The sequence below is a fragment of the Astatotilapia calliptera genome, chromosome 7 (genome assembly GCF_900246225.1).
Source record: "Astatotilapia calliptera chromosome 7, fAstCal1.2, whole genome shotgun sequence".
Taxonomy (NCBI): Eukaryota; Metazoa; Chordata; class Actinopteri; order Cichliformes; family Cichlidae; genus Astatotilapia; species Astatotilapia calliptera.
Genome location: NC_039308.1, coordinates 53,779,132 through 53,804,376, shown reverse-complemented (window position 1 = coordinate 53,804,376; position 25,245 = coordinate 53,779,132). Strand labels below are relative to the sequence as shown.

Sequence of the window (25,245 nt, the reverse complement as noted above, 5' to 3'; positions counted from 1 at the left end):
AAAAAAGACTAAATAAGTATGACGTGTTTTCTCAGGAGAAATGCTCTTCTCTCTAAAAGGACCATGACATTTGTATCTGAAAAAAAAAAGCCAAGACTTATAAGACAATCTCAGATTAGATCAGGAGTGGAGTGGTGATGATTTGGGTTTGTTTTACAGCCACAGAATCTGTGCAGCTTACAGTCTAGTCTGTGACTGTGTCTGTGGTAAGAGACTGAAAATGCCATACAGAAAACAATTAATCCAAGTGATATATATTGTATCCTCTGGACAGATAATATATTACATATGCAAACAAAATACATTCTTGTTAGTATCAAGAATATATATTTTACTTTTTATCCCCCTTTTCCATTATATTTGCATGAAAGTGCATGACTCTTGAGTTCTTCTTGAGTTACTAACATAACACAGCAGTGCATTCACTTATTCAGTCACTTTAATTCTAAAACTGTGTATATACTGTATATTCTGTGTATTTATCAACTCATTCTTATTGCCTGTTTATGCCCTGTCCTTATCTTTAACGTCATGCTGCTCTGTTGTATCTTAATTGCCCCTTGGGGATAAATAAAGTCTTTCTGATTCTGATTTAATTTAAAATATGTTAAATTATTGCAGTACAAAAAAAGGAGTTTGTTTTTTGGGTCAAATTGAGGAGCTTTTATTGTTGTTTTGGTTAGAGGAGTATTTGAATATCCCCCCCATTCTGTTCACATATAAAAGCAAAACGTGTCACACATAAGTCTCATCACTTCTGGCCTTTTAAGAAAGCTGGTGAACTTGGTATCATCCAGTTATTAGCCATAACTACCCTTAACTTACACATGCACATGCACTGATAAACACACCACTGTGCAAAACTACATTCCATGTGCAATAACCCAAACAATACAAAACGCTGTTTATTTACATATTTACTTTTCTGTCTCTCTCTCTTTTCTTTTCTTTTTTTTTTATATTTGTACATTATATATATATATATTGTCTAAATACTGTTCATATGTATTTACCCCCCACCGCCATGTTTGCACTGAGTAGGAGATGCATCTGTATAGTGACAATGAAGGCATTCTATTCTATTCATAAAGATCAAAACAAGAAACAAAAAGAAAAAAGAAAAAAACGAGCATTAAAATAATATGACAGAAAAACATAAAAACTGTTGTATTTACTTATATAATTTTGTGTTTGTGTTGCAATATATAATATAATAAATATATAATATAACAAATATTAAAAGGGAATCTGTGTTATTTCTTTGATTGTGTGGTTGGTCATCTTAACTGTCTGAACTTTTTTTCCCCTTAAATTGATGTGGTTGTGGTAAAAAAAAAAAAATAACAGGGAAACTTCCGAGTAGTTCCTGAAGGCAGCGCAGAACTGCCACTCAGTCGCAGAAGTTCGCTATGTCGTGTTGTCCGCCAGGGGGCGCAGTCCGGGAGGTGTGTTGAGGGCGGGGGTGCGGAATCCAAACACGGCACTCCGCTTCTCTCCTCGTACCATGAGCTGAATCTGTCCGGGACAGACCAGGGAAGATGGCGGCCACTGACCATTCCCGGTCCGAAGCTGCCAAGCAGCGACGGCAGGATCAGCTGCAGCGATGGCTGGGCTCAGAGACGGATCAGACGGGTTCGGAGTCCCGGGAAATCTCGAGCGGTTCCGGAACGCGCCGGGCGAAAGTTCGGTTCGCCCAAGGAGCCGTATTTATGGCTGCTTGCTCCGCCGGAGACCGGGAGGAGGTGGCAGCGCTGCTCCGACAGGGAGCTGACATCAACCACGCTAACGTAGACGGACTGACAGCGCTTCACCAGGTAGGAAGTTTTGCCCCTCTAACTGTCAGCAGCTAGTTTTCCTTTCTGCCCGAGCTAATCGCTACAGTTGCTACAACTGTCGCTCATCTAAAGGGAAAAGGGCTCAGCGTTGATCCCTTAATGATCCTCACAGCGAAGAGGACTCACAGGTAAAATGGACCACTAACGTACTTCCAGCCCAGCAGCTCCTGTAATCCATCACTCATTCCTCTGTGCGTTTGTTTTATAAAGTCCGGGAAGAGTTTCTGGCCTGTTTAACACTAGCAAACTTGGTTTATTAGCCCGTTGGGAGGCTGTCTGATCCGCACTGTTGCATTTAGTAAATTACAGGCTTCTTTTTATGGCGTAAAAAAAAGCGAACGAGAGGGCAGCAGACGGTAAAAACCAAAGAGCCTGGTGGACCATTTTTAGACAGTTATGGGCAGGCTTGTGGCATACAGGCCCTGCCGAAGAGTCAGGAAAGTAGTGGGAGAGAGAGTTTCACCGTCCTATCTAAAGGTCTTAAAGCAAAAAAGAAAAGAGGGAGGGCATTATAACTGAAGTTTTCACCCTTACATTTTATTATTGCAGTTTTCGTGATTGTTGCGTTCATGAGTCGAAGATAGGCTGGACTTGTTCGGTGCATGTTCAAGTCCTCCTCTTGTCCCTGCTCTTGACTTAAGTCATAACACCCAGGCTCACTCTGGACACCATCACTGTCACACAGGCCCTCGGTGATGCAGCATTTCCTCCACTTTAATGGCACTGTGTGGTAAACACATTGCTGTCTCATCTCATAAAGTGAAAGCAGGGTCAGATGAGTTTTGACCAGGATTCCTGAGAACATACAGAAAAGATCTGCTTCGAAGTCCTCTGGCCTGCGTGCTCATGCAGATGTGGTTTTTCCCTCCCAATTTTGAGGCAGTTTAGTGAATTTGCCCCACCACGGCTGGTTCAGATGAGTCTTCTGGTGGCTCCACATGTCCGACCGGTCACCCAGTGTGGTCACCCTCCTTGCCCTCCATCCCTCTCTCCCCCTATTGCTCATCGGTTGCCTGGAAACTCGAATTAAATATAGGGCCCGCACTCTCCAAACTTTCCATCCTCTTCATCCAAAGCCTTTTCTGTCTTCTCCCTCCTCCTCCTCCTCCTCTTCTTGCTTTCTCTTTCTCCTTCCCTTTGCCAGTTCCCCATGGAGGGGACTTTAGGGATTTCGGATGAAGAAATGGAAAACATGCCTCAAACAGCACAAACTGCTGTTGTCAAAGGCGATTTTCACAATGAGTCACTTGATGACCCAATGAAGGAGTCTGCTGAGAGTGTGTGTATGTGTGTGTATGGACCGTCGTCACACGCAGGGTGCCAGAAGTACCCACTGTTCATTCATTCAGCTCAGAGCACCCACTCCATTAGTGGGCGACCCCCCCCCCCCCCCCCCCCCCCCCCTCCGGCTGTTGCTGAGCCCCATTTTCAGCTCTTACAATGATCACATTTTGGTTTTTTGTTTTTTTTCCCATGCATTACCTGCCTAAATCTCTCATATTATAAAAGGGAAGGAGGAGGCGTTCCCCAGCTTTGTGATTAGTTGATTTAGCCTAAAAGAAAAGCCTCTTAGGTGGCTTAAGACAGGCCTGATGGAGACGTTTCTGTACGTGTTACAGACACTTGGCGCTGTGACGTCCCACAGAAGAACTGCTTCGGTAACGTCACATTTTTTGAGTAAATATCATCTCACCTGCTGACATCAGTGAAATGAGACACCAGTGCAGATTAAACTAATCGTTTTGTTGTTAGTATTCAGTTCAGCTTTGCTTCAGAGTCACAAAAAGATAAATCTCCACCTTTATCAAGTATTTATAGCCATGCCACTGGCTATGTGCCGCATTGGCCCAGGCCGATCTCGGCAACTACGCAGTAGATTGCCACTAAATTTATTATAATGTTTAAATAAACACTGTAGTCCCCAGAGGAGGAATCCGTATGACTTTGCAACCTTCTTCGTGAAGTTAACATTTGTAGTTTTTAGTGAAATGTATTGACAGCTATTTTTTTTTTTTAAAAAAAGAAAAGTTTTTTTTTAAACTTCATTTGTATTTCAGAGTATTACAGATGTTTACATATATGCAAACTCTGAGAGAGCAGGAGAAACTGTGTTGGCACTGTATCTAAAATATGGACCGTCACTTTTGATTTCACTTATTGATTACTCAGAATCGCTCTCGTTTTGGAGAAGCAGCATCGTCGAAAACTCCTCCAAAGTGAGTCTGCAGCAGCTTGTCTTTGCATACATGCATATATGAGATAAAATACAGAGGAATAGCTTCATTGCCAACAGGTACCCACTAAAAAGATGGCACACCATGATCCCTCTTTTAATAAAGAGTGGTTTCATTGTTTACGATTGAAAACGTTCTCTTCTGTTCAATTTAGCTAGTTTTCAGAGAGGGTGCCAGTTTTAGTTTTAGTGTTCTTTAATTATTCAGAAGCTCAGGGCGGCGATCACAATGCAAACACCTGATTCACAGCCACACATGTGGTTTTTCCAGTAAACACAAAAGTATTTACCAAAGCCTATTCGTGCTGATTTTGTTGACAAAGTTAAATAAGACAAAAACTTCAAAAGTGTAGTTTTTGATTTTATTTTGTTACTTCAAATATTTATTTCCCGCCTAGTTTTAGTCGTAGGCTATAATAGCCGTGGGGCAGCATAATGTCATGATATTTTTCATATCGTACCGATACCGGGACACCAAATATCGATATTATCATCAAATCAATGAAAATGCTCATCTCATGCACCGCCTTCCCGAGATGGTGTTAGCCGAGCAAACTTGCATTAAAGCGACTTTACTGAAAAAAATCGTCCAACACTGGACGCACACAGCATGACAAAACCGCATCCTAATTCAAAGTTACACAAGTTAAAATAGGAAAGAAACCTCCTTGCAACTAGAAAATAATTTTTTCACATTCTGCAACCGACTGCAACTTGTGGTGACTAAATGTTTGCTCAGAGCTCGAGGGCGTTGCACGCTCACGACCGCTTTTGATTACGAGACGATTGCGTAGGTCACCTGATAGGAGGCAAATTTTCTGCAAATATTAAATAAAAAATACTCAGAATATAGGAAAATGTTCAAAATTGCCATAATATCACATATTGAGTAAACTATTGTCTTACTTATTATCTTACTTTTGAAGTAGAGACTCACAAACACAGAGCATTACTAATATTATATAGACAGGTGAATGGAATTATGGAGTGCTGCAAAGTTCAGTCAGTGAACATTTACGCTGCTCTAAATTGACAGTTAAACATTAGTGAATGTGAGCTAATATATCAGTGCATCCCTGTAATTAAAAGACATTCGTAAATTAACTAATAATGCTATTTATAAAGTCAGTGTCTACATCAGTTTTCACCCAAAAATGAAGAATAACAAAAGCATAATCTTATGTTACTCCCTGTCTGATTCTTACACCATCAAAGAGTAGGTACAGACGCTAGTAATATATTTTTAGTTTTTTGTGTTATTAACATTTTATTTATTTGGTCTTCGCACAGATTCTGAGCTACGGCTCATTTCTTTATATTTTGATAGGAAAATGTGAAATTGGTGTAGTGGTAGATACGGAAACATTTGCAAACATGCATGGAAATACATTATACAAGCTAAAAATGAAGCTTGTTCATATTTAATGCCTTTGAAAGTCAGTATTTGGTATGACCATCTTTATTCTTCAACACGGCCTGAACTCTCCTTGGCAAGCTTTCTTATCATTTCTTTGAGTACTCTTCAGGAATTGTTCTCCAGGCTTCTTGAAAGACATTCGATGCTCTTCTTTGGATGTTGGCTGCCTTTTTGAGCTCAAAGCTTCAAATTTGGATCCGTCAATCCATCAGGCGTGAGGAATCGGTGCTGCCACTGATTTTCAGTCCAGTTCCTGTGTAATTTGGCGCATACCTCAGGCTTTTCTCCCCGTTTCCCTTAATTAAAAATGGCTTATTGACAGCCACCGTTCTGATGAGACCAGAGCAAACAGTAGATGGATGAAAGGCCAGATCCATCTTTCTGGTCTCGGCTGGATTCTTTTTTTCCTTATTTCTTAAGGCCATGACTTTAAGAGACTGTCCATTTGCCAGTTTTTTTATTTTTATTTTTTAAAGCTACCCACATCTCCTTTTGTCATCCACTTGTTCTGTTTCCTCAGTGTTTAAGGACACACTGCACACCATGCCGGGAAATGTTGTCGTTAGCTAATAGCTGCCAATTAAAAGTGGTTATTGGTGAAGTTGACTGTTACGTTTAGATTCAAAACTGGTTTATCTCTTGAGTTAGTTTTTGAATGATTCATAGGTCAGAGTTAAGTGGCTTAAAAAACCAAATAAAAACATTCCTCTGAAAACCATCAGCTGAAAATGAGTGAAAAAGCAGCCAAAAAAAACACTTATTCAGTACAAGAACCTTCCATCTGGCTCTTTTTAATAAATATTAACTTAAATCAAAGTAACCTATCATAGCAAAATCCCATGAGGTCCTCGTGGGATTTATCCCGGGACTTGTGTTTGATCACACTTAGATTCTTTGCTCGACCTAGCTTGAGGAAAAGCTGCTAAATAGAATCGCTGTTTCACTTGTGCTGCAAAATGACTGTTTTGGAAAGTACTTGAGGGCTTTTAGCAACCCACTTAGCAGAAAGTCATTACAGCAAGGAGACACAGTAGTCATTGTTTTAGCCCCGCTGCTTTGGTTGAGTTTAACAGATTTTGGAAGAGTCTGGAGTTTTGCCTTTAGCAACGAACCATGGTGAAGTGGGTCAGAGACCTCCTCTACTGTACTGAAACTGTACTCAGACTGGCATCCATTTGTTAATGTCAGAATAAACAGTAAACACTTGTACACGGCAATCAATCATGCGGACGTTTGTCCTCTGGCAGGCCTGCATTGATGAAAACGCTGAGATGGTGCAGTTCCTGGTGGAGAACGGGAGCGACGTCAACAGAGGAGACAACGAGGGCTGGACTCCTCTGCATGCTGCAGCCTCCTGCGGTTTCATCCAGATTGCTAAGTGAGTGTCGACCACCATCACTTTGTCACATCACAGCCGAGTGGTGCTGAGGGATTAGAAAACACAGACGTAAATCAGTGTTAGATAACACACATAAAACTCACACATATTCAGGGTTTTCCCAGGCTCGTGATTGGCCTTCTGGAGAGGGGGTTGACTGCACAATCGGTCGACATACATTTAAGGCTAACAGTCGGTGTTACTTGACTTGAATAAAAATGTATTTTAAACTCAGTGAACCAGTGATCTTCCTTTTGACTGAAGGCCAAAAGCTCATCGGAGGGTGCCAAGAAAACTCGTTTATCCTCCATTCAGGTTTTACCGTTGCTATCTGACAAATGTATCTTTGTTTTTTAAGGTATCTGATAGAACACAGTGCTCATGTTGGAGCAGTGAACAGCGAGGGAGAGCTTCCTCTGGATGTTGCCACAGAAGATGCAATGGAAAGGCTCCTGAAAGCTGAAATTAAAAAACAAGGTAAAAGCAACAAAAACGGGAGAATTGGAACCTCTCCTCTCCACCTTTCTGGTGTCCTCCCTCTAAGTGACTCATAACATGCAGTCACATTAGCTTGTTTGACTATTGTGATTGCTGGGTGCCGTACTCTAGTGCACTTTAGGATGTGGCTCCAGGTACAGTTCAGCTGGACTTGGGCACAGTATCGATTGAGATCCTAGCCTTGAAATGCTTCCTCAGTTTTAAGGTTAAGCACACGAGAAATATGGGCAATTGTGCAAGATAACTGCTCCCAATGTGAGCGCACGGGGGCTTGATTCAAGGTTGTCAGTTCTGTTGGGATGTGCACATCCATCTTAATAATTAAAAGACAATATAAACCCTACTTTTGTGTAGAATCAACACAAATGCAAGGTTGCTTGTAATCGGATATTGTGCGTTTCCGTGTTATCTGTATTTTTAGGCCAAACCTGCAATCCTGAAACCAAAAATCAAATTTTCAGTGTGATGAGTGATGATGCCAAATTAAAAGAGAACTTTTATGTACAGTCAGTAATCTTACTGAAGTTAGAAGACTGAAAACAAACGTGAGCTCACATGTGTTAGTCAACCGAAGCGATGATGTTGGGAGTATTTCAAGGAATTAACTATACTGATGATTCTACACAGCTTTGGTGCCGGTTGCGTTAGTTTTTCACAAGCAGCAATAATCAGGAAATCATACAGAGCTCAGGCTTCAGTTTTTGTTTTTTTTTTTATAAATATGGAGCCTCAGAACTTCATTTTTTCCTTTTTCCTGTTCATTCCAAAAGGAGGCAAAGAAACAAGGACAGCGGCCGTGCACCAAATGTTCTGTGACCTTAATTGTTCTGGACTCCAGGCTTGTGCTTTTATCTCTGTCGAATGTGTGTTAGCTGAGATCCAAATACAACCGGGAGCACAGATGACGTATATGAGATAAATTTACACTCACAAGTATTTATTTTTTTGTGTGTGGGATGCTTTACTTACAGAATTGTCCTGATATTTGTAAGCTTTTCGTAAACAAAACTTAAGTTAGAGTACATTAAACCTGACTTGTAACCCCGATGTCATCACTCATCATAGATCTAAATGGAAGGGGAGTTTTAGATGCTTTGAAGTGCTTCTTAACTCGAGGTTGTCACTGCTTGTCACAGGAATAGACGTGGATACGGCCCGAAAGGAAGAGGAGAGGATCATGCTCCGGGATGCCATGGCGGTGCTGGCAGGAGACGGCACACTCACACCTCACCCAAACACCAAGGCAACGGCTCTACACGTCGCCGCTGCCAAAGGCTACATTGAAGTCCTGAAGTGAGCATAAGTGCACACATAAGAGCAGCTTGTTGACTTTTGTTTAATTTTGTTACCATGCCAAGTCAAACGGCTTTTATTCTTAGCCTTGTTCTCTCCCCCACCTCCACTCCTCCCAACTCCCTCACCTCGCTCAGGGTACTGTTACAGTGCAGGGTGGATGTGGACTGCAGCGACACTGACGGGTGGACGCCTCTGCACGCAGCAGCTCACTGGGGGCAGGAGGAGGTGTGCAGCCTGCTGGTTGACAACATGTGCGATATGGGTGCCGTCAACAATGTGGTGAGGGCACGGCGAACAAGCTTTCCCTCTGCAGTTCAGTCTGTGATTGGAGCTTTAGCATGTGCCATCACTGATCACTGTGGCTGTCCTTGTAGGGACAAACACCTTTAGATGTTGCAGACGAGAACCTCGTGGACGTTCTGGAGGAGCTGCAGAAGAAGCAGAACGCTGTGAGTCTGTCTTCACACACACACACACACACACAAGGCACTGTGACTATCTCACTTGCTCGGACAGACCTGTCATGATTGATGGCGTTCCAGCGGCGAGTGCTCTCTGTGTTTATGTCTGTTTATATTCCTCTTCAGTTACGTAGCGAGAAAGAGAAACAGACTCCTGTTATTGAGCCCATTTCGCATATCCCCATGGTACCAGTCCGCCCACGCAGGTCAGTGCCAGTGTGTTGGTGCGTCCGTATGTTTGTGTATATCTGTGTGTGTGTGTGAGTGTGTACACGCTATGCTGTTCCTCAGCCCAATCCCAGTAATCCTTGATCCAGCTGTTGTCTGCATGCAGGTGTGACAGTCCCAGTGTTCCCATCCCTTCAGCTGTGTTACTTCTACCCACCAACCTGGGTAGATGTAGCAGTCTGTCTCTCAGTTTCATACTGAATATTAATGCTTTCTTTTTAAGTCTGCATCTGATCACCAGTGTTGGGAAGGTTACTTTTAAAATGTATTCCACTACAGATTACAGAATACATGCCCCAAAATGTATTCTGTAACGTATTCCGTTACGTTACTCAATGAGAGTAACGTATTCTGAATACTTTGGATTACTTAATATATTATCATGCTTTTTTACAACTACGTGAATGTACTATTGCTGTGATTTATGACTGTTACTGAAGGTCCGCGGCTCCGAACCGTATTAAAGGGACCTCTGACTAATATGTCGGGCTCCGAGTTGGGCTCGTAGCCGAAAAATAGCTTTACTTCGTTGTCTGGGTCAACTTTGCTAGCGAGAAACAGAGAGAGGCGTTGAAAGGCTGCTCCAACGGAACTTATTGTTTTGGAGGAAAACACGAACACAGCGTCTTAATAGCTTACTTACAACTGGGCTCATCAGACACTCTTCTTGGCTGCAGTGGTTATTATTATATTTACATGCTTCCAGCTCCTGTTTCTGCTCGATGATAACTCGTAGTGTTCCACTCGCCCTTTTCTCCCTCCTCGCGCTCACAGACACATAACGGGTATGGCAGTCCATTCTCCCAGCAGCACGGACTACACTGCCCATGAGGCTACATTCTTTAGAGCATGTAGCATCCTGCTTAGCACAACAACAACAAAAAGCCGCTCTCTCACCCAGGAAACACGCAGAGAAAGAGCGTCACCCTGTAACCATGGCAACCGTAACGCTGCCACCTGGGACAACAGAACGTAGCTGTCAAACAAAACCCAAACAGTCCTGACCCGCGACAATATGAAACAGGAAAGTACCGCCGTGTAATCCATTTATTTCAACAAAGTAACTGTATTCTAAATACCACCTTTTTAAACGGTAACTGTAACAGAATACAGTTACTCATATTTTGTATTTTAAATACGTAACGGCGGTACATGTATTCCGTTACTCCCCAACGCTGCTGATCACATTGTAAATGCTAAATCCAGCCTGTTGCAAATGGCAGCTTACAACCAGTGTTGGGTGTAATGCGTTACTAAGTAACGCGTTACTGTAATTAAATTACTTTTCCACTGAAAAAGTAGAGTAACTAATTACTGTTCATTTTTAGGTATTTTAATTACAGTTACTTACAATTTACTTGCGTTACATTGTAAAATAATTAAACTGGCTGAATATCATTATTTAATTTCAATAATTTGTCTTCTAAACGTAGAAGTAAACTCTGCCGCTTTAACATCGTTGCAGTGCAGGTGCACATCATTTCGCGCCAGTTTGCTGCATAGTCGTATTCTAAAGCAGCGGTCCCCAACAATTTTTGCGCCACGGACCGGTATGAATACATTTTCTTTTTTTCGGTACCGGTACTAGTTTTATTTTGTTGTATTTATCCGCGACACCTTAAAGGCCGGTCCATGAAAATATTGTCGGGCATAAACCATACCTGAAAAGACCCAGGAAAACTGAGTAAACGATATAAACGATAACAAAATAACGCTGAAAACCGATAAAAACCCTGAAAACTATACATTTCACACCTGAGCCTCAACTCTCGCGGCCCGGTACCAAACGACTCACGGACCGGTACCGGTCCGAGGCCCGGGGGTTGGGGACCGCTGTTCTAAAGCGGAAGATGTCGGACTCGGCTGAAGCGAGTGGCTGTTTTATGAAATGGACATATTCCCGTCTCTTCACCTTTCTGAAACAAGCAGACAAGAATATTACAGTAATATGTAAGCTATGTCCTGGGGAGAAAAAAAACTATCGGCTGCTGTTAATAGCACGAGTAATCTACTGAAGCGCCTGACACGAGAGCATAGACAAACACTTCCGAGTGATCCTTGTTCATCATCCATGGATAACACCGTGGCAACTCCTGCTAAGCAGGCAAAACTTGATTTTACTTCAGCAGCACAGAAAGCGTCTGAAGGTGAGCTTAAAAAATGATTGCAGGCTACATTGTGGAAGAGATGCTACCGCTGCGTACTGTAGAGTCTCCGTCTTTAAAAAATGTATTTATTATTTAAAGAGTTTAATTTCTATTGATTGTCCACTCAAGGTTTATAGGGGTTTTAAGAAGTATTTAGTAAATTACTTATTTAGTAATTAAGTTACTTTTCAGACACAGTAATTAGATAAGTATTTTAAATACAATATTGACTAAGTAATTAGTAATTAATTACTTTTTTAAAGTAACTTACCCAACACTGCTTACAACAAATAATTAAGTCCCCCTAGCAAGACTATATTTGCCATCAAACACTAGAAGGAAAAAAATATATTAACAGTAAAATAAAATGGTGGGTGATACGAGTAAATTCCAACATTGCAGTATATGCAGCGTAAAAACTACAGTGAAGGTTGGTGTGCTCGCTCACAGAACATCCAATGTGATGTGCTCATGTAAACAGGGGATCAAGAAAACAGTGTTAAAGATGTATTTCATACATTTAAAGATGGTTGAGATGGTTAGGTAGATGGATTCTTTTTTTCTGTACATGAAAGATTCCAAGAACAAAAACAAACAAAATTACAGATGGAAAAAAAAATGCCAGTGACTTAAAGACATTCAAATAATGCTGTCATATTCCTTCACGTTAGATATTAAAGACTAAACAGTCTTAAATTTGTAGGATCCTCTTTGCTCTTAGTACGAAGGGCCTTCCAGGCCAAAAGGGTGGAACGGAATAGTAGAGCAGTAGATGCACAGGATATGATGTAATGTCAGAAAAAGGTTTTCAAATTTGTGACTTCTCATGCAGCAGTGCAAGCGTTTGCAAGCAGTTGATTAAAAGCTCCACAAAAAAAAGAAAAAATATATACATTTTTTTTATAACATTTTTTTAACATTAATTTAACCAGGAAACTCTAAAGGTAAACAATGTGTCTTTGGAGAGTGTCCCAAGGTGTCCTGTTGTTATCCCAGCATGTTTCTTTGTGTGCTAACAATATGCAGTAGACAGTAGAAATAAAGGACTTTTTCAAAACTTTGCAAAAACCGGTAGAAGTTGGTCAAGCGGGGTAAAAGAAACAGAAACTGACTAAAGCATAAATATTTCTCTGTAATGTTGAATTGAAAAGTCATGTAGAACTAAGCGAGGATGTTTTAAGTTTTTCAGGTAGTATAAAATGATTGCCCTCTAAGTGTTGTTGACGATATAAACGCATACTTTGTTTCTCCGTGAAAAGATGTCTTATTTTATCTTTGAATGCCATTTTTCACTGTTTCTCCTTCTCGAGTAAAAACAAGTATAATTCAAACACTTTTCAGAGGATGGGTGCTTTGCTGTTGATGTCTTGGTTAATAGGGCCAAATGTGCACGTAAACCATATTATTTACCATTAATATGTAGTGTGGCACTGAGAGACAGCATTTGTTTTTTTGTTCTTTTCACTTCTGTGGCTGCTCCTTAATCTGTGTGAATGATTTCAACGTTTCACTTTAAGGAAACGGCTCGAATTGGTGCAAAGCAATTGGCCACAATTACAAACGAAGCAGAAACGGCGGCACAGAAAATGACCCACTGTTTCACCTACCGAGGTCTTGATTGATGCATGCTCGCTCTAATTGGCTGCACATGGAATGATTACCCTCACTGATCAGCTCCCTGCATGCCACCTGTTGTTCCACCCCCCCCCCCCCCCCCCCCACCTTGGCCCCGCCCCTGCAGGACTTCTATCTCTCGTATGAGCAGCAAGGAGAAGATCTGCCTCCACGAGCGGGAGAAGCACCCTCCGCCTCCTGCCCTGCAGAGCAGTCCGGCAGAGGACGAGGAGGAGGAGGGCCAGGCGGGACAGAACCAGTCTCAGGGCCAGGCGAAAGCCTCGAGCAGCTCCAGCTCAGAGGAGGAGAGCGAGTCTGAGAGCGATGCAGAGTCAGGTGAGAGAAGCTGTTTCTGCTTTGAAGTACCTGCTGGCTGTGTTTATAGTTCAGAGTTATTGTTATTGATTAATCCTAATGACCTTTGCGCTCATACAAAGAAGGCAAAAGAGCATTTTTAATAACCTTTGCACTCTTGCAGAGAAAGCGAAAAAGCGAGAAATCATAAACAACTTGAACAACAAGCGCAACACCACCAATCTGCTTCCTACCTCCATGTCAACAAGCACCACTGCGAGCCAAGTGAAAAGGGTAAACGGGAAAAAGACTTGGAACACATGAGATGCATGTACGGCTGTGTGACAGCAAGGCAGGATAATAAAAATGTTGACTGTGTGTGTAGCAGGAATTAAGCAAGCCTCCAGTCACTGAAGCCCCGGGGTCATGGAGAACATCTCTGAGGAAGGCGGACAGCTCTGTGACTCTGGGCTCAGCTGGGCTATCTGACCCCAGCCAGGACACCAGCAGACCTCCAGAGTCCGGCCTCGGCATGAGCCGCTCTGCCTCCAGCCCCCGCCTCAGCTCTGAGGCTGACACCAAGGTACGCAGGCGCTCGCGTGATTCATAGGTTTATACACTCATGAAACCACAGTCGTACTTCTATAAATCTAGCTTGACAGGCCAAATAAAGGCTTCTTTACTGCCTCCATTCACTGAGTCACATAAATAAATGACAAACTGATCTCTTCCCCCTCGCGCTCAGGAGCCAAGGCTTGCTCGAGTGCCGCCCAATCCAACACGGAGACTCTTCAGTATTCCAGATAACACTGCTGACAACTCCAACAGGTGGGCCTCAACTCTCATACACGTCCGCGTTTGTGAAGCCAGAATCCGAATCCCTGCATATGTCCCCTTGTCACCCTGTGTGTGTGTGTGTGTCTCTCTCTCAGTTGGCTAAGCCGTAGCTCCTCTTACACCCGACGCTTCAATAGTCAGTCAGGAAATGATCTCACTAGCTCCACCCCGTCTTTGCTTCACAGGTCAGTCATGCTGCTCACTGCCCGTCTAACTCTGCTGTTTGTGTGTAATTGTCACTGTCCCCTAACGGCAAACGCTAATTTGTGCGCGACTGTGAAAGGTGCCTTTGAGTTTCCAATGGGTTCTGTCTTGTTTCCAGCTCATCTTATGGAAAGAGACTGGATGACCCCACCGTGACCTCAGCTAGCACAGGAACGAGCTCTGCTGGACTCGGCCGCCTTAATAGTGTCTTGGCTCAGAGGTATTTTTCATTTTACACTGCATGTACGATTTTTTTTTTTTTTTTTCCTTTGGACCAATATGAGTCACCTTTCATCTTTCTTTCTACGAAAAGACTTCCTCAGGAACAGACGGAAAAGAAGGATCAACCAGCCATTACCACCTCCAACTCTCAGAGCACGACCGCAGGCGAACAGGAAGCCAAGCAGAGGCGCAAGTGAGTGATAAGCGTGTCTTTGAGGATGTCGAAGGGCGCGACTTTGTTGCTAAACTTGCGTTTCGGCTAATGTAGGTCCTACCTGACACCAGTGCGGGATGAGGAGGCAGAGGCGCAGAGGAAAGCTCGCTCCCGACATGCACGGCAATCCCGCCGCTCCACTCAGGTGGGGATACTTGCTCAGATGTTCGCCCTACTGATAGAGGCTGTGTCAGTTTGGCGCTTGACTGTGTTTTCTTTCACCTCAAGGGGGTAACGCTAACAGATCTGCAGGAGGCAGAGAAGACCATACAGACCATGAAGACGGACAACAAAGGGAGAGAAAAGGAAGAGGAGAAGGAGAAAGAAGCAAAGCAGAAGAAGGGCGAGGAAGGGGTGAGAGCCGGCACTTTAGAGGCCTGTTGACTGCTGTCCTTATGTAACACCATGTGACGTCACAAAGTAGGGGATGCTGTGTTTACAGGAATTGAGCTGGAGGTCTCGTATTGCCAGCCTGCAGAAGTCAGACCTGCTGGGCCTCACACAACCTGCTGGCACACCTAGACCTCAGACCTCTGACAGAAGAGGTAGGCTGCCGCCCTTGTTGCTTGTTTGGGTTTTTGTTTTCACATTTCCTTCGCTCATCAGCGTGTGGTTTTTGCTCGCAAACATTAGTTTGGTCTTAAAAGGCTGCTGTCTGGCTTTGTTCCAGATGTGGAGGCCAACACAGGGGAGAGCGAGACAGAGCGATGGGCCAGGGAGCGCAATGAGAGGAGGCAAATTCAAGCCAGGAGGAAGGCACAGAGGACCGGGGAGGTAAATTCTGCTTATTAATCTGAAAAATGAAATGCAGGATGGATATGCTCATAAGAAGAGACAAATTTGGCGGGAGAAAATAGAAAACGAAGATGTGTACGATGAGGAGGAATAAGGGGAAAACTTGACGTTAGGGTTTTATGAAGGAGGAGCACAACGCATCACACTGAAGGGAAAAACAGTCAGGCACTCTAATATTCACTAGAGAGCTAAAACTCTTAAAGTGCCTTTAGCTGGCCAAAAACCTTTTAGTTTTCAAGTGAAAAGATTTTTTTTGGCGCTCTGTTTATTTTTCTGGTAAGAATCTAATGTTAGCTTTGCATTAGTAAGTTATTGCATTTGGCTAAACAAGTTACAAACATGGTAACGTTTCTCCTGGCTTTGTGAATTATTCACATTCAAGTCTAATAAAAAATGCAGACTATCAAATTGATTTAGCTTAACTGTTTACCCCTTGAAAGCCTACTAGAGATAACTGTCGAAGCTCTTCTCTGAACCGAGCAGGTCGTCATACTTCAGCTTATGTAACAAAATGACTGGGTTTGCATCAAAAGCCATTAAGGATACAGGGAGGTCGTCTTTGTAGGAAAAGAGTTAACTCACAGAAATGTAGTAGACACAAATTTATATCTGATTATTGGACTGGTCAATGACAAAATGCTTGCATCGCAGCTAAACATACAGTACTGTGCAGAAGTCTTGAGCCACCCCTAACTCTTTTGGGTTTCACTTCCAATGAGCCATCCAATAGTCCTCCAGACTTTCTGAAAGTCTTCCAAAGTTTTGCTTTGGACATTGGCTTATTTTTCACTCATTCAAGTCCAGTCCAGTCCTTGTACCTGACCATGTTGAAAGGAATGTTATTGTTTGTTGATTTCCAAAGAGCTACTGGTTCAAACCTTGGCATAGGTCAGTACTGTGTGAAGTGTGTTCTTTTTTTTAAAAAAAAAAATAGCAGAAATTGGTCAGTAAATTGATGCCATTTATTTACCATTTTCCTACCAACATATAAAGAAATCGGGGGTGGCTTAAGACTTTTGCACAGTACTGTAATATTTCTGCTCATGCGTCTCATCTTAACCACCTTTAACTCCCGTCCGTCTCTGTTTTTTGGTTCGGGAGCTTGCATAAGTGTTGGTTCTGTACTCCAGTAGTGTGTCCCACCACACGGCAGCCTTTAGGCATTTCCCAGTGTTTTGCAAAAAACGGAGACGGAGTGCAACACAAAGTTAGTAGATTGTTGTGGGCCAATGTCTGTAAGAACCTATTGTTCTGTCTGTGTCGTCTGCAGGGTGAAGACAATGATCCCAGTGGAGAGGAAGAGTTTTCCACCAGTGGGCTCAATTCACAGGTCTGCGTGAACTCTTGTTTGTGATCTCATTAGAATGTAACTTAAGAAAAGAGCTGTAAGGTATTTGCTTTCCCCCCCTCTTGTTTACAGACAGACCAACGTTTGAGTTCCAGGTATGAATCCCACTTTTGATTGATCTGAATTTTCTCCATTCACAGTGTGGATGACCTTTTTGTTTTCATATAACCAGGTCGGACTCATCCTATAGCGACCGTACACGGGGAGGAGGATCTGAGACGAAGGACTTTAAGAAGGTGAACCGACAGCAAATGTATCGCTGTTGAGATCATGCGATACATTTGCCTTATTTGTCCTAACTCTTCATTGCGTGTGTGTGTGTGTGTGTGTGTGTGTGTGTGTGTGTGTGTGTGTGTGTGTGGTGTTTGTCAGTTGTTTGAGGAGGTTTCCAGACAAAACAGCCAGCTCCAGTCACAGCTCCAGGACACTCAGAGGAGTGTCACTCAGACCAGGTTGGATCTGGAAAAGGCCACGCAGGTGACAACAAATACACACGAAAAATCAAACAGAAACTGTTCTTGTCGTCTTTCACCACGCAGAGTCAAAGCAAGAAGCTCATAGTGGTGGAACTAGTAAGGCAGGTTCTTTGTTACTGCTTATGATTTTTTTCAACCTCATTTCAAATACTATTGCTAAATATAGAAACCCATATAATGTTCCCTTTGTTTTAAGCCTTCGACTGCATTTGAATCCTGGTTTCATACCTTCTGCATATTATTATTATTATTTTTTTTGTATTCTCCAATGGGAGTGTATTGTACAGTCAGTGATCCGTAGGCAACCCTTCAAATTCTCTACCCAGATGAGGGAAAAGTGAGACCGCTACTAGATTAAAAAGGTTCTTAGAATTTGGATATTTTTAATTTTTATTTATTTAGTAATTTTTTTTACATTTTTTTTCCCTAATTAAAATTGATCTATATAGCACCAATTGACAACTATGGTTTTTGTTTTGTAAATTTAAAGTCCTTAAAATATTAGACAGAGAGCCCCCATTGATGAGCCCTTGTGATTAGGGTCTTGGCAACAGTGGGATGGAAGAACTTTCTTTTAACAGCAAGAGAAGTCCAGCAGAATCAGTCTACCATGACTGGTCGATGAAAGGAGAGCATAGAGGGGGAAAAACAGTGCAAAACACAAACTACAGGAGAGAGAAGACAAATGTTAATGGCAGTAGTGATGTGTAGTCCAGCAGCCTGAACCTACGAGAGAGTTCTGTTCATGTTCACCTAATCCTGTCGCAACTTTAAGTTTTCTGAAAAAAAAGTAATCTGTCTCCTGAACTTAAACTGGGAGCTGGTTCCACAGGTGCGGTGCCTGAATGCTGAAGGCTCTGCCTCTTATTCTACTTTTGAAAACTCTAGTAAATCACTTGTAAGCCTGCACTGTGACAGTTAAATGCTCTGTACGGGGCCAGATCCTCAGGACGTGTAAGGAAGCAGAATTCAAATACAATTCTGGATTGCTACTACTAGCAGTGAGCTCCCAGTTTCACATGCAGGCTTATTGTGTCCATGGTTCCAGGGTGTACCTTTTTGATGTCTTTTTGCATACAGGCCTGCATGTGATCATGTAAAAATACCAGTGCGGGTTATGTAAATGTGGTTTATTGTATTCAACAGAGACAGGAGCGTCTGACTGACTGTTCAGCCCTGCTGGAGCGGGAGAGGAAGGTAATGCATCCCTTGCTAATGATGTTACTTGCTGTGTTTTCGCTTCATCTGCCACACTACAGCCACTCTTGCTGTCTGTTGACGCTTTCTATTCTCTACTCACTCAAACCACTTCCTCGCTTGTTTTCGCTCAACTTTTGTGCTCCTTCTACGTCACTCTCTCTTTTTCTCTCTCTACCTGCTCCCCACCCTCCCATGTCGTATTTTCCCCGGCGCCAGGATCGAAGGATGTTGGAGCGGCGAATGGCGGAGCTGGAGGAGGAGCTAAAGGTGAGAAGATGTTGAGAACGAGTCTTATCATGCCCACGGGCACTTTTGCATGCTTCTGCTCGATTAGCTTGGCTTTCGCTTGTGCTGTCCAGCAGTGTGGTGAGAGCACAAGGTAGAGAGCTGTTTTGCACCGTGTCCAGGTGGTGTGACGAGGGTGGTGTCTGTTGGAGCCAATTTCTTCATTTAGTTGCTTAGCAACTTGAGGCATCTTATGTCTCTGCGGTCTCCATTGTGACTCTGAACAGAATGAGTTATTTTGTTGCCTTCTCGAAAGATAATAAACTTCTGTGTAACAGCAGACAAATGATTAAGCATGGCTTTTAACAGAATAGTTCTATTTATAAATCAATAACTAAAAATGCTAAAAGCTAAATGGATCAGTAAGGTAAAAAAAAAAGCAAAGCTCATCGTGTCACCCACTCTAAAACATCAAATAAACAAGATGATATTTAGTTTTGTAACCTGACTGAGGCAGGCTCGCTGCTTCCCTGTATATCCAGTGTTTAGTTATGTGCAATATATAAAAAAAGTACTGGGCCACCTACACATTACCTACATAGCTGCTGGGCCATGAAAGCACACAGTTTTTTGTGCTGATGTTAATGCCAGCGGAGGTTTGGAGCTCTGCAGTTATTTAGTCTGCAGACGGGTTTATGACTCGGCAACTTTGTGGCTAAAACTTCCACTTTCTAGTAATTCCACTTACAGGTTGCTGTGGAATATTTAGAAAAGAAGAAGGGGCACAAGAGACTGTTGCAACAGTTACATCTTATTACAGTATCACACTCAAATTCAATGAGCTCTTTAGATCCAGGTTTGAATCTATTGTCTTTTTTTTTCGTTCTCTGCTATCAAGTTGGTTTATTAGTTCCACTTCTGATATTCAAAGCCTCAGTGAACTGTAGACGGAGCAACATGTAACATGTTAAATGCTTAGTTTATCCACACCTGATATATATATATCACACATCTGATGGCTTGGAGGCTAAGGCAGCAATTTATAATCAACCCTTTGGTTTAAAAGGAGTTGTTGACTTATTAATAACCAGCCTATCAACAGGATGTCAATTCTCTGTACTGTTAATGTAAAAGTAGAAATACTAAATGGCACTGTTATCTATATCAGCCTTTTTGTTCCCTGTAGTTAATCAGACAAACAAAGCACACATAACTACACTGATAGCTGTTACTTTACTTTAGGAAGTGCTGTTTACTGGTTCTTTATATTGAGCTTGCTGATTTAGAAGTTAATGGCAAAGTCATTAATGATGTGGTTTAGTTTCAAGTGCTGATTTTGCTACAGTGGGTCACAGTGCCTGCTGGAAAAAACTGCAAAAGCTATACTCGAATAAATTTAGGCTCCTCTCCTCTTCAAGGTGTTGTGTACGGCCAAACAGCTCCCAGGGCCTTTGTTTTTGTTGTTGTTTGCTTTTTTTGTTTTTCAAAATCACTTCTTGGATATCTCATTTCACCCACGTTTTCATCTGTGATGGAAAGCCTTGACAAAATGGCAATCCTACAACTTTAAATTCATTTTATTGGAAGAGGATGAAGCTGCAGAAAGCAAAAATCTGGCAAGTTGGGCTGGTTGTTGGGCAGAGGCCAAAATAAATAAGCCTTCAATGCACTGTGAGGCAGCACATGAGGGCAGAGGTCCTCTCTCCAACACCTCAGGATGTTACAGCGGAACTTTATGCTGACAACCCGACCATGGGGGACAAATTCACTGCTCAGCCCATGAATGTCAAAAAATAAAGCTCTAGCTTTCTTCCATTTGTGCTCCTGACCTCAGGCATTGCCTTTGGGCTTAGACACTGTGGACTTCAGAGCCAGAGACCCAGTTCTGATCCCTCGACGTGAAAGTGAGGTCAGCTTGACTTCCAGAGAGGGAGCGAGAGAGAAATGTAAAAATAGCAGGACGGTGAGATGGAGATGACCTTGTAGGGGAGATTGGACAAATTTATATTGTGCATAGTTTTTGGCTCTACAGTGCAGATTAACACATTCGCCTAATGCGAATCTGCGGTTCAAGACTGGGAGGAGATGGAAAACCCTGGGAAGGTTGTGCCAGGAAGGAAGGGCATCCGACGTCAAATCTGTGCAGATCCATCTGCCGCTGCGACTCCTGGGAAAGAAGCTTTATGGGTTTTGCTTCAGAGTCACAAACCTGTTGACTGCATTAATCTCTTAACATCCAACAGCTCATTGATCCAGTAATGTGACCACGACAAATGTAAAATAAAAGCTGCATTTATATTGTGTAAAGAATTTGTTTTAAAGTGAGTTTAATCTTTACCACCAGGTTTTGGTTGACCTGAAGGCAGACAACCAGCGCCTTAAAGATGAAAATGGAGCACTCATCCGTGTCATCAGCAAACTCTCCAAATAGATGCAGGGAGAGAGAGTGACATGAAGAGCAGGGATCCCCCCGCCTCCCTCCACCCACCTATCCATCCATCACTCCCTGCCATACATTCCTCCCAGTGCCAAAGAGAGAGCGAGAGAGAGAGAAGGGGAGAGAAGCAGCAGAAAGTCCTTCGTACATGAGCACTACAGCATGACTTGGATTGTGGTGCTTCTATGCGAACAGCTGGCGTGTCTTTTGTGTGCCTTAATGCCGGATAGTCACAGCAAAGACCCCGTGGCTGCGGCCAGAGGCTTCCACAGTAGCATCATGAGACCCGACAACAGCCAGAACACTCTGTGTCTGGTGCAACACGCAAAACTGTGCGTCATGGTGAGCGCCAACGCACTCCTGTGCACTCCTATCCGTACTTCCTCGATGCACACAAGACAGTCTGGGCCTTAAAGTTCCCAGTTAGTATTTATTTTTGTGAACACATCTCACAACACACATTCACAATTTATTTTTATTTCATCCCCCCCAATCCCCTCATCCTACTCGCAGTCCAAATGTAATGTGTTGTCAGGCAAGAAAGATTTCGGTGCATCCTACTTTTTTTTTTTTTTTCTTTCTTTTTTCTTGTTTAAACATTCAGCGTCATCCTGACAACGGGAGTCATCCGTGAAGGTCTGTTGGGTTGTTGTCTTTCCATGTGCAAGTGTTTGAAGCCACCTACCTCTCCACCTATGCACTTCCCCACATCATTTTTATATTTTTGTGACCACAGATACACTCCATGCTCTTAAAAACAAAAAAAGAAAAGCACACACACAAAAACTGACCGGTCGGTCGACCGCAGCACTTTATTCTCTGCAAAGCGCTAAAGATCTGCGAGGCTTTGCCCGTCCTCCAGACAGAAAACGTTTCAGTTTACCACCTCACGACTGCTTGCCTTTAAGCAAGTAGAGTTAGAAATTACCAATGGGTGAATATCAGAGGTCATTGCACATCCTATTATGCTATGAGTGGTTTTTGGTTGTCATTGGATTAAATATTTTCATAATTTTTCGGCATCAATTCCTCTGACAAAGGAGCATGGTTATGTGCAGTCTGTGTATAAATGTTAGCCTTGAACAATACCCCTTTGAAGTAAAATTCCATGTAGCCTTGCTTCACATGTTGGTTTTCTAATATATTAAATGGATGTCTGCACCCTAATAAAAGTGTGTTTGTAGCAAATGCTTGGTTATTATCCACCTCTGTTCAAGCAGACTGTCTTATCAGTGTACACAACACTCAGGTCCCAGATGGATTCCTGCCTCTTTTGTAACTCTAGTCATTGAGTGGCTCACTTTTATGTTTTGCGGTCACCTGTTTGTTTGCGTTTAGCTCTGTTTTCCCACACTATACTGTATCATCCATGTGCACGGTGTCTGTTAGTCTGTCTGCTGGTAGCCAGATGTCCTCTGTCACTGGGGGGGAAAAGAGAGAAACTGAACAGCTGTAACACACCAAGAGGCCTAAAAGAGGAAACAGTCCAACACAGATGTATTTAAAGTATGTTTGTGCTGCTGCATTAATCTGCTTCTGCTCCCAGGTGGACAATACATCAAGAGCTACTTGACATGATAGAAGCTGGTGTCATTACATATGCTGGAGTGCTCAGACATATGGGTGAAGCTGTGCGAGTCCCAGTGTTTCTTCCCACTTGCAGTAAAGTGTAGTTAACACGAGCCATCCATCTGTTTGTCTCATCTGAGAGTAGAAAGATGGACCACTGTCCTGCAGGCTAGAACCTCTGACAACAAGCTGAGCTCCTAATAAGGAAGGGCAGGCTGGCTGAGGCGCTCTCTCTAAATATCCCTCAGGTCTGAGAAAGAGAGAGGAAGGGAACTGGGGAGGAAGAGGGAAGCGGATGGATTGCAGCCTTATATGGACAAAGCACTGCTTTTCCCAGGGTTTGTGGCTCTGACCCCCGGCATGATGCCAGATGCTGCACGGGCAGCTCCCTGGCGCCACCGAGAGGTGCGAGTAATGCAATGCTGCATGTCAGCTGACGGTCAATAATTGATTTGATTTTTATTTCTATAGTTTGTTTTCTGGACTCGGCAATAAAAATAAATCTGAGACAATGCTTTTGTAATCGGGGAAGTAAAGCCAAGATCAACATCAAATAAAACAGGCAACAGACCAAAATTTTCAGGTTGATTGTTTGGCCATTTTCTCTCAGTAACTGGTTAACTGGATATTTTGGCAGCATACACTTTAAGACCCAAACCGAATTGGCAACAGCTTTATGGTGGCTTCGGTATTCCAAATCTTACTTTGGATTCACTTTTAGTGTGCAAGTGTGACTGACCTGACCCTAACAGACTGACCTGTATACAGAGAATATGTTTCTAACTAAAGATTTTCTCCTGTAAATCAATGAATCCATTGAGTCATCAATTATAAGCACATAAATTTGGGGCTCGCAAAACACACACTGTCTCCAAACCGAATCAGTAGATGTGGCGACACCCTGACTATCAGTCCCAAGATAGTTGAGCTTGTTGAAACACAGCAGACCTCTGGCACATCTTCATCTTTTCCAAGGTGCACACAGAGAATAAATCTGCAGAGATTAAACACTTGTGGCGCAGAGAATAACTTATGGCTCATAAACCCGATGCAGATAAGAAGTTAAAGCTGTTCCTGTGGAACGTGAATGACGCACCAGCACATACTCAAGAGTGCGGAGCAGAAATCTTGAGATGGGCCGTTACATGAGGATACCTGGACAGAACTGAGGGCATCAATCCCGCAACTGCCAGGAGGAATGGGAAGAGCAGATTCAGAGACTTTTAGATTAGAAAAACTCCTTCAGTGGGACCTGTGCAGCACTATGCAGATCAATCGGCATTCACCAAAGAACATCAGAGCCGACAGCTCCAGCATCATCTCCTCTGTTTGTTAAATGACTGCTGATGTCAAAAATCTGAAGTTGTGTGACTTGCCAAATCAAAACGCATCGTTTACCTCTTTATCTGAATCAGTCACGGCAGCAGGGAGGGGCAAATTCACAGGTCTGGACACTGGGTTGACACTACTGGGGATATCTGCAAGAGGTCACCCAGCCCAGAACAATACACTGTAGAGTTCTTTCTATGATTTATCTAAGTTGAGCTTTATGATAAAAACTGATGCAGTGACATTTCAACAAATAGGCTTGCCATTAAATAACTGGCACATAATTTGTTTCATGGACATCTATGGCTTTATTTCTTTTTGTATGTAGATTGGATGGGTTGCTACCACATCTGGTAAGAATTTCATGTCCATAGCACCTTTTGAAATATACTTACTTGGAAAAAAAAAAGGTGTTCAATGCGTGTTTGTGCTTGAGTAGGGCGTTTTATTAGAGTGATGTTAGACCCCAAGAAACTAATGTTATATTTCTGCTCATTTATTCCGCAAACTGAAACTAAAGGTTTTTTTTATGCGTTAGTGAATAAAAGCAAAGTAACAGCAGGATGTGACTCAAGCTGCCCACTTGCTCTGATGTCCTGGTGTCCTCACACGGTACAAACGAAACAGGGACACTCATAAAAGTGTTGTCCTAGAGCCAGCGATCAAAAACTTCACAGGATACCTCGTATTTAGCCTTACACTCTATTTGAGAGGTTCAATGTATGTGGCTGGTACTGACAGAGGACTGGCGCTTTTCTAGTCTTACTGCCCAAACAAAGGACTTCAGACTACAAGCTATTTTAAGCACGCATTCATAGAGCCCTACGTTTTATCTACCTTATCTATTTTTCCCACAGCCCACAGGAGGACAGGTGCAGCACTGGAAAGCTTAAAAATGCAATAACGGAAAATACGATGGTGATCTTTATCTTTGGAGCTTTTATTAATTAGTTAATTATAACATAAATATAACTGAAAATGTTGTGTT

The 25,245-nt window shown here is 42.7% G+C and overlaps 1 protein-coding gene across 6 annotated transcripts; it reads left to right on the top strand.

Moving 5' to 3' along the window:
- The first annotated feature begins 1,257 nt into the window (after positions 1-1,257).
- LOC113026684 (protein phosphatase 1 regulatory subunit 12A) lies at positions 1,258-22,547 on the top strand. 6 transcript variants are annotated; one of them, XM_026175728.1, is made up of 25 exons: positions 1,263-1,814; positions 6,733-6,863; positions 7,222-7,340; positions 8,498-8,654; positions 8,792-8,936; positions 9,032-9,106; positions 9,245-9,324; positions 13,235-13,443; positions 13,586-13,695; positions 13,790-13,984; positions 14,147-14,229; positions 14,334-14,423; positions 14,561-14,662; positions 14,756-14,857; positions 14,933-15,023; positions 15,107-15,232; positions 15,303-15,423; positions 15,549-15,652; positions 16,944-17,003; positions 17,094-17,116; positions 17,194-17,257; positions 17,394-17,498; positions 18,644-18,694; positions 18,914-18,964; positions 21,267-22,547. In XM_026175728.1, the coding sequence occupies exons 1-25, from the start codon at positions 1,539-1,541 to the stop codon at positions 21,351-21,353; spliced, it is 2,757 nt and encodes a 918-aa protein (XP_026031513.1). In that variant the 5' UTR covers positions 1,263-1,538; the 3' UTR covers positions 21,354-22,547. The 6 variants fall into 6 exon arrangements, with proteins under 6 accessions (XP_026031517.1, XP_026031513.1, XP_026031516.1 ...); XM_026175731.1 differs by having other exon boundaries at positions 1,293-1,814; positions 13,259-13,443; positions 13,787-13,984; XM_026175730.1 differs by having other exon boundaries at positions 1,293-1,814; positions 15,321-15,423.
- Positions 22,548-25,245: the final 2,698 nt, after the last annotated feature.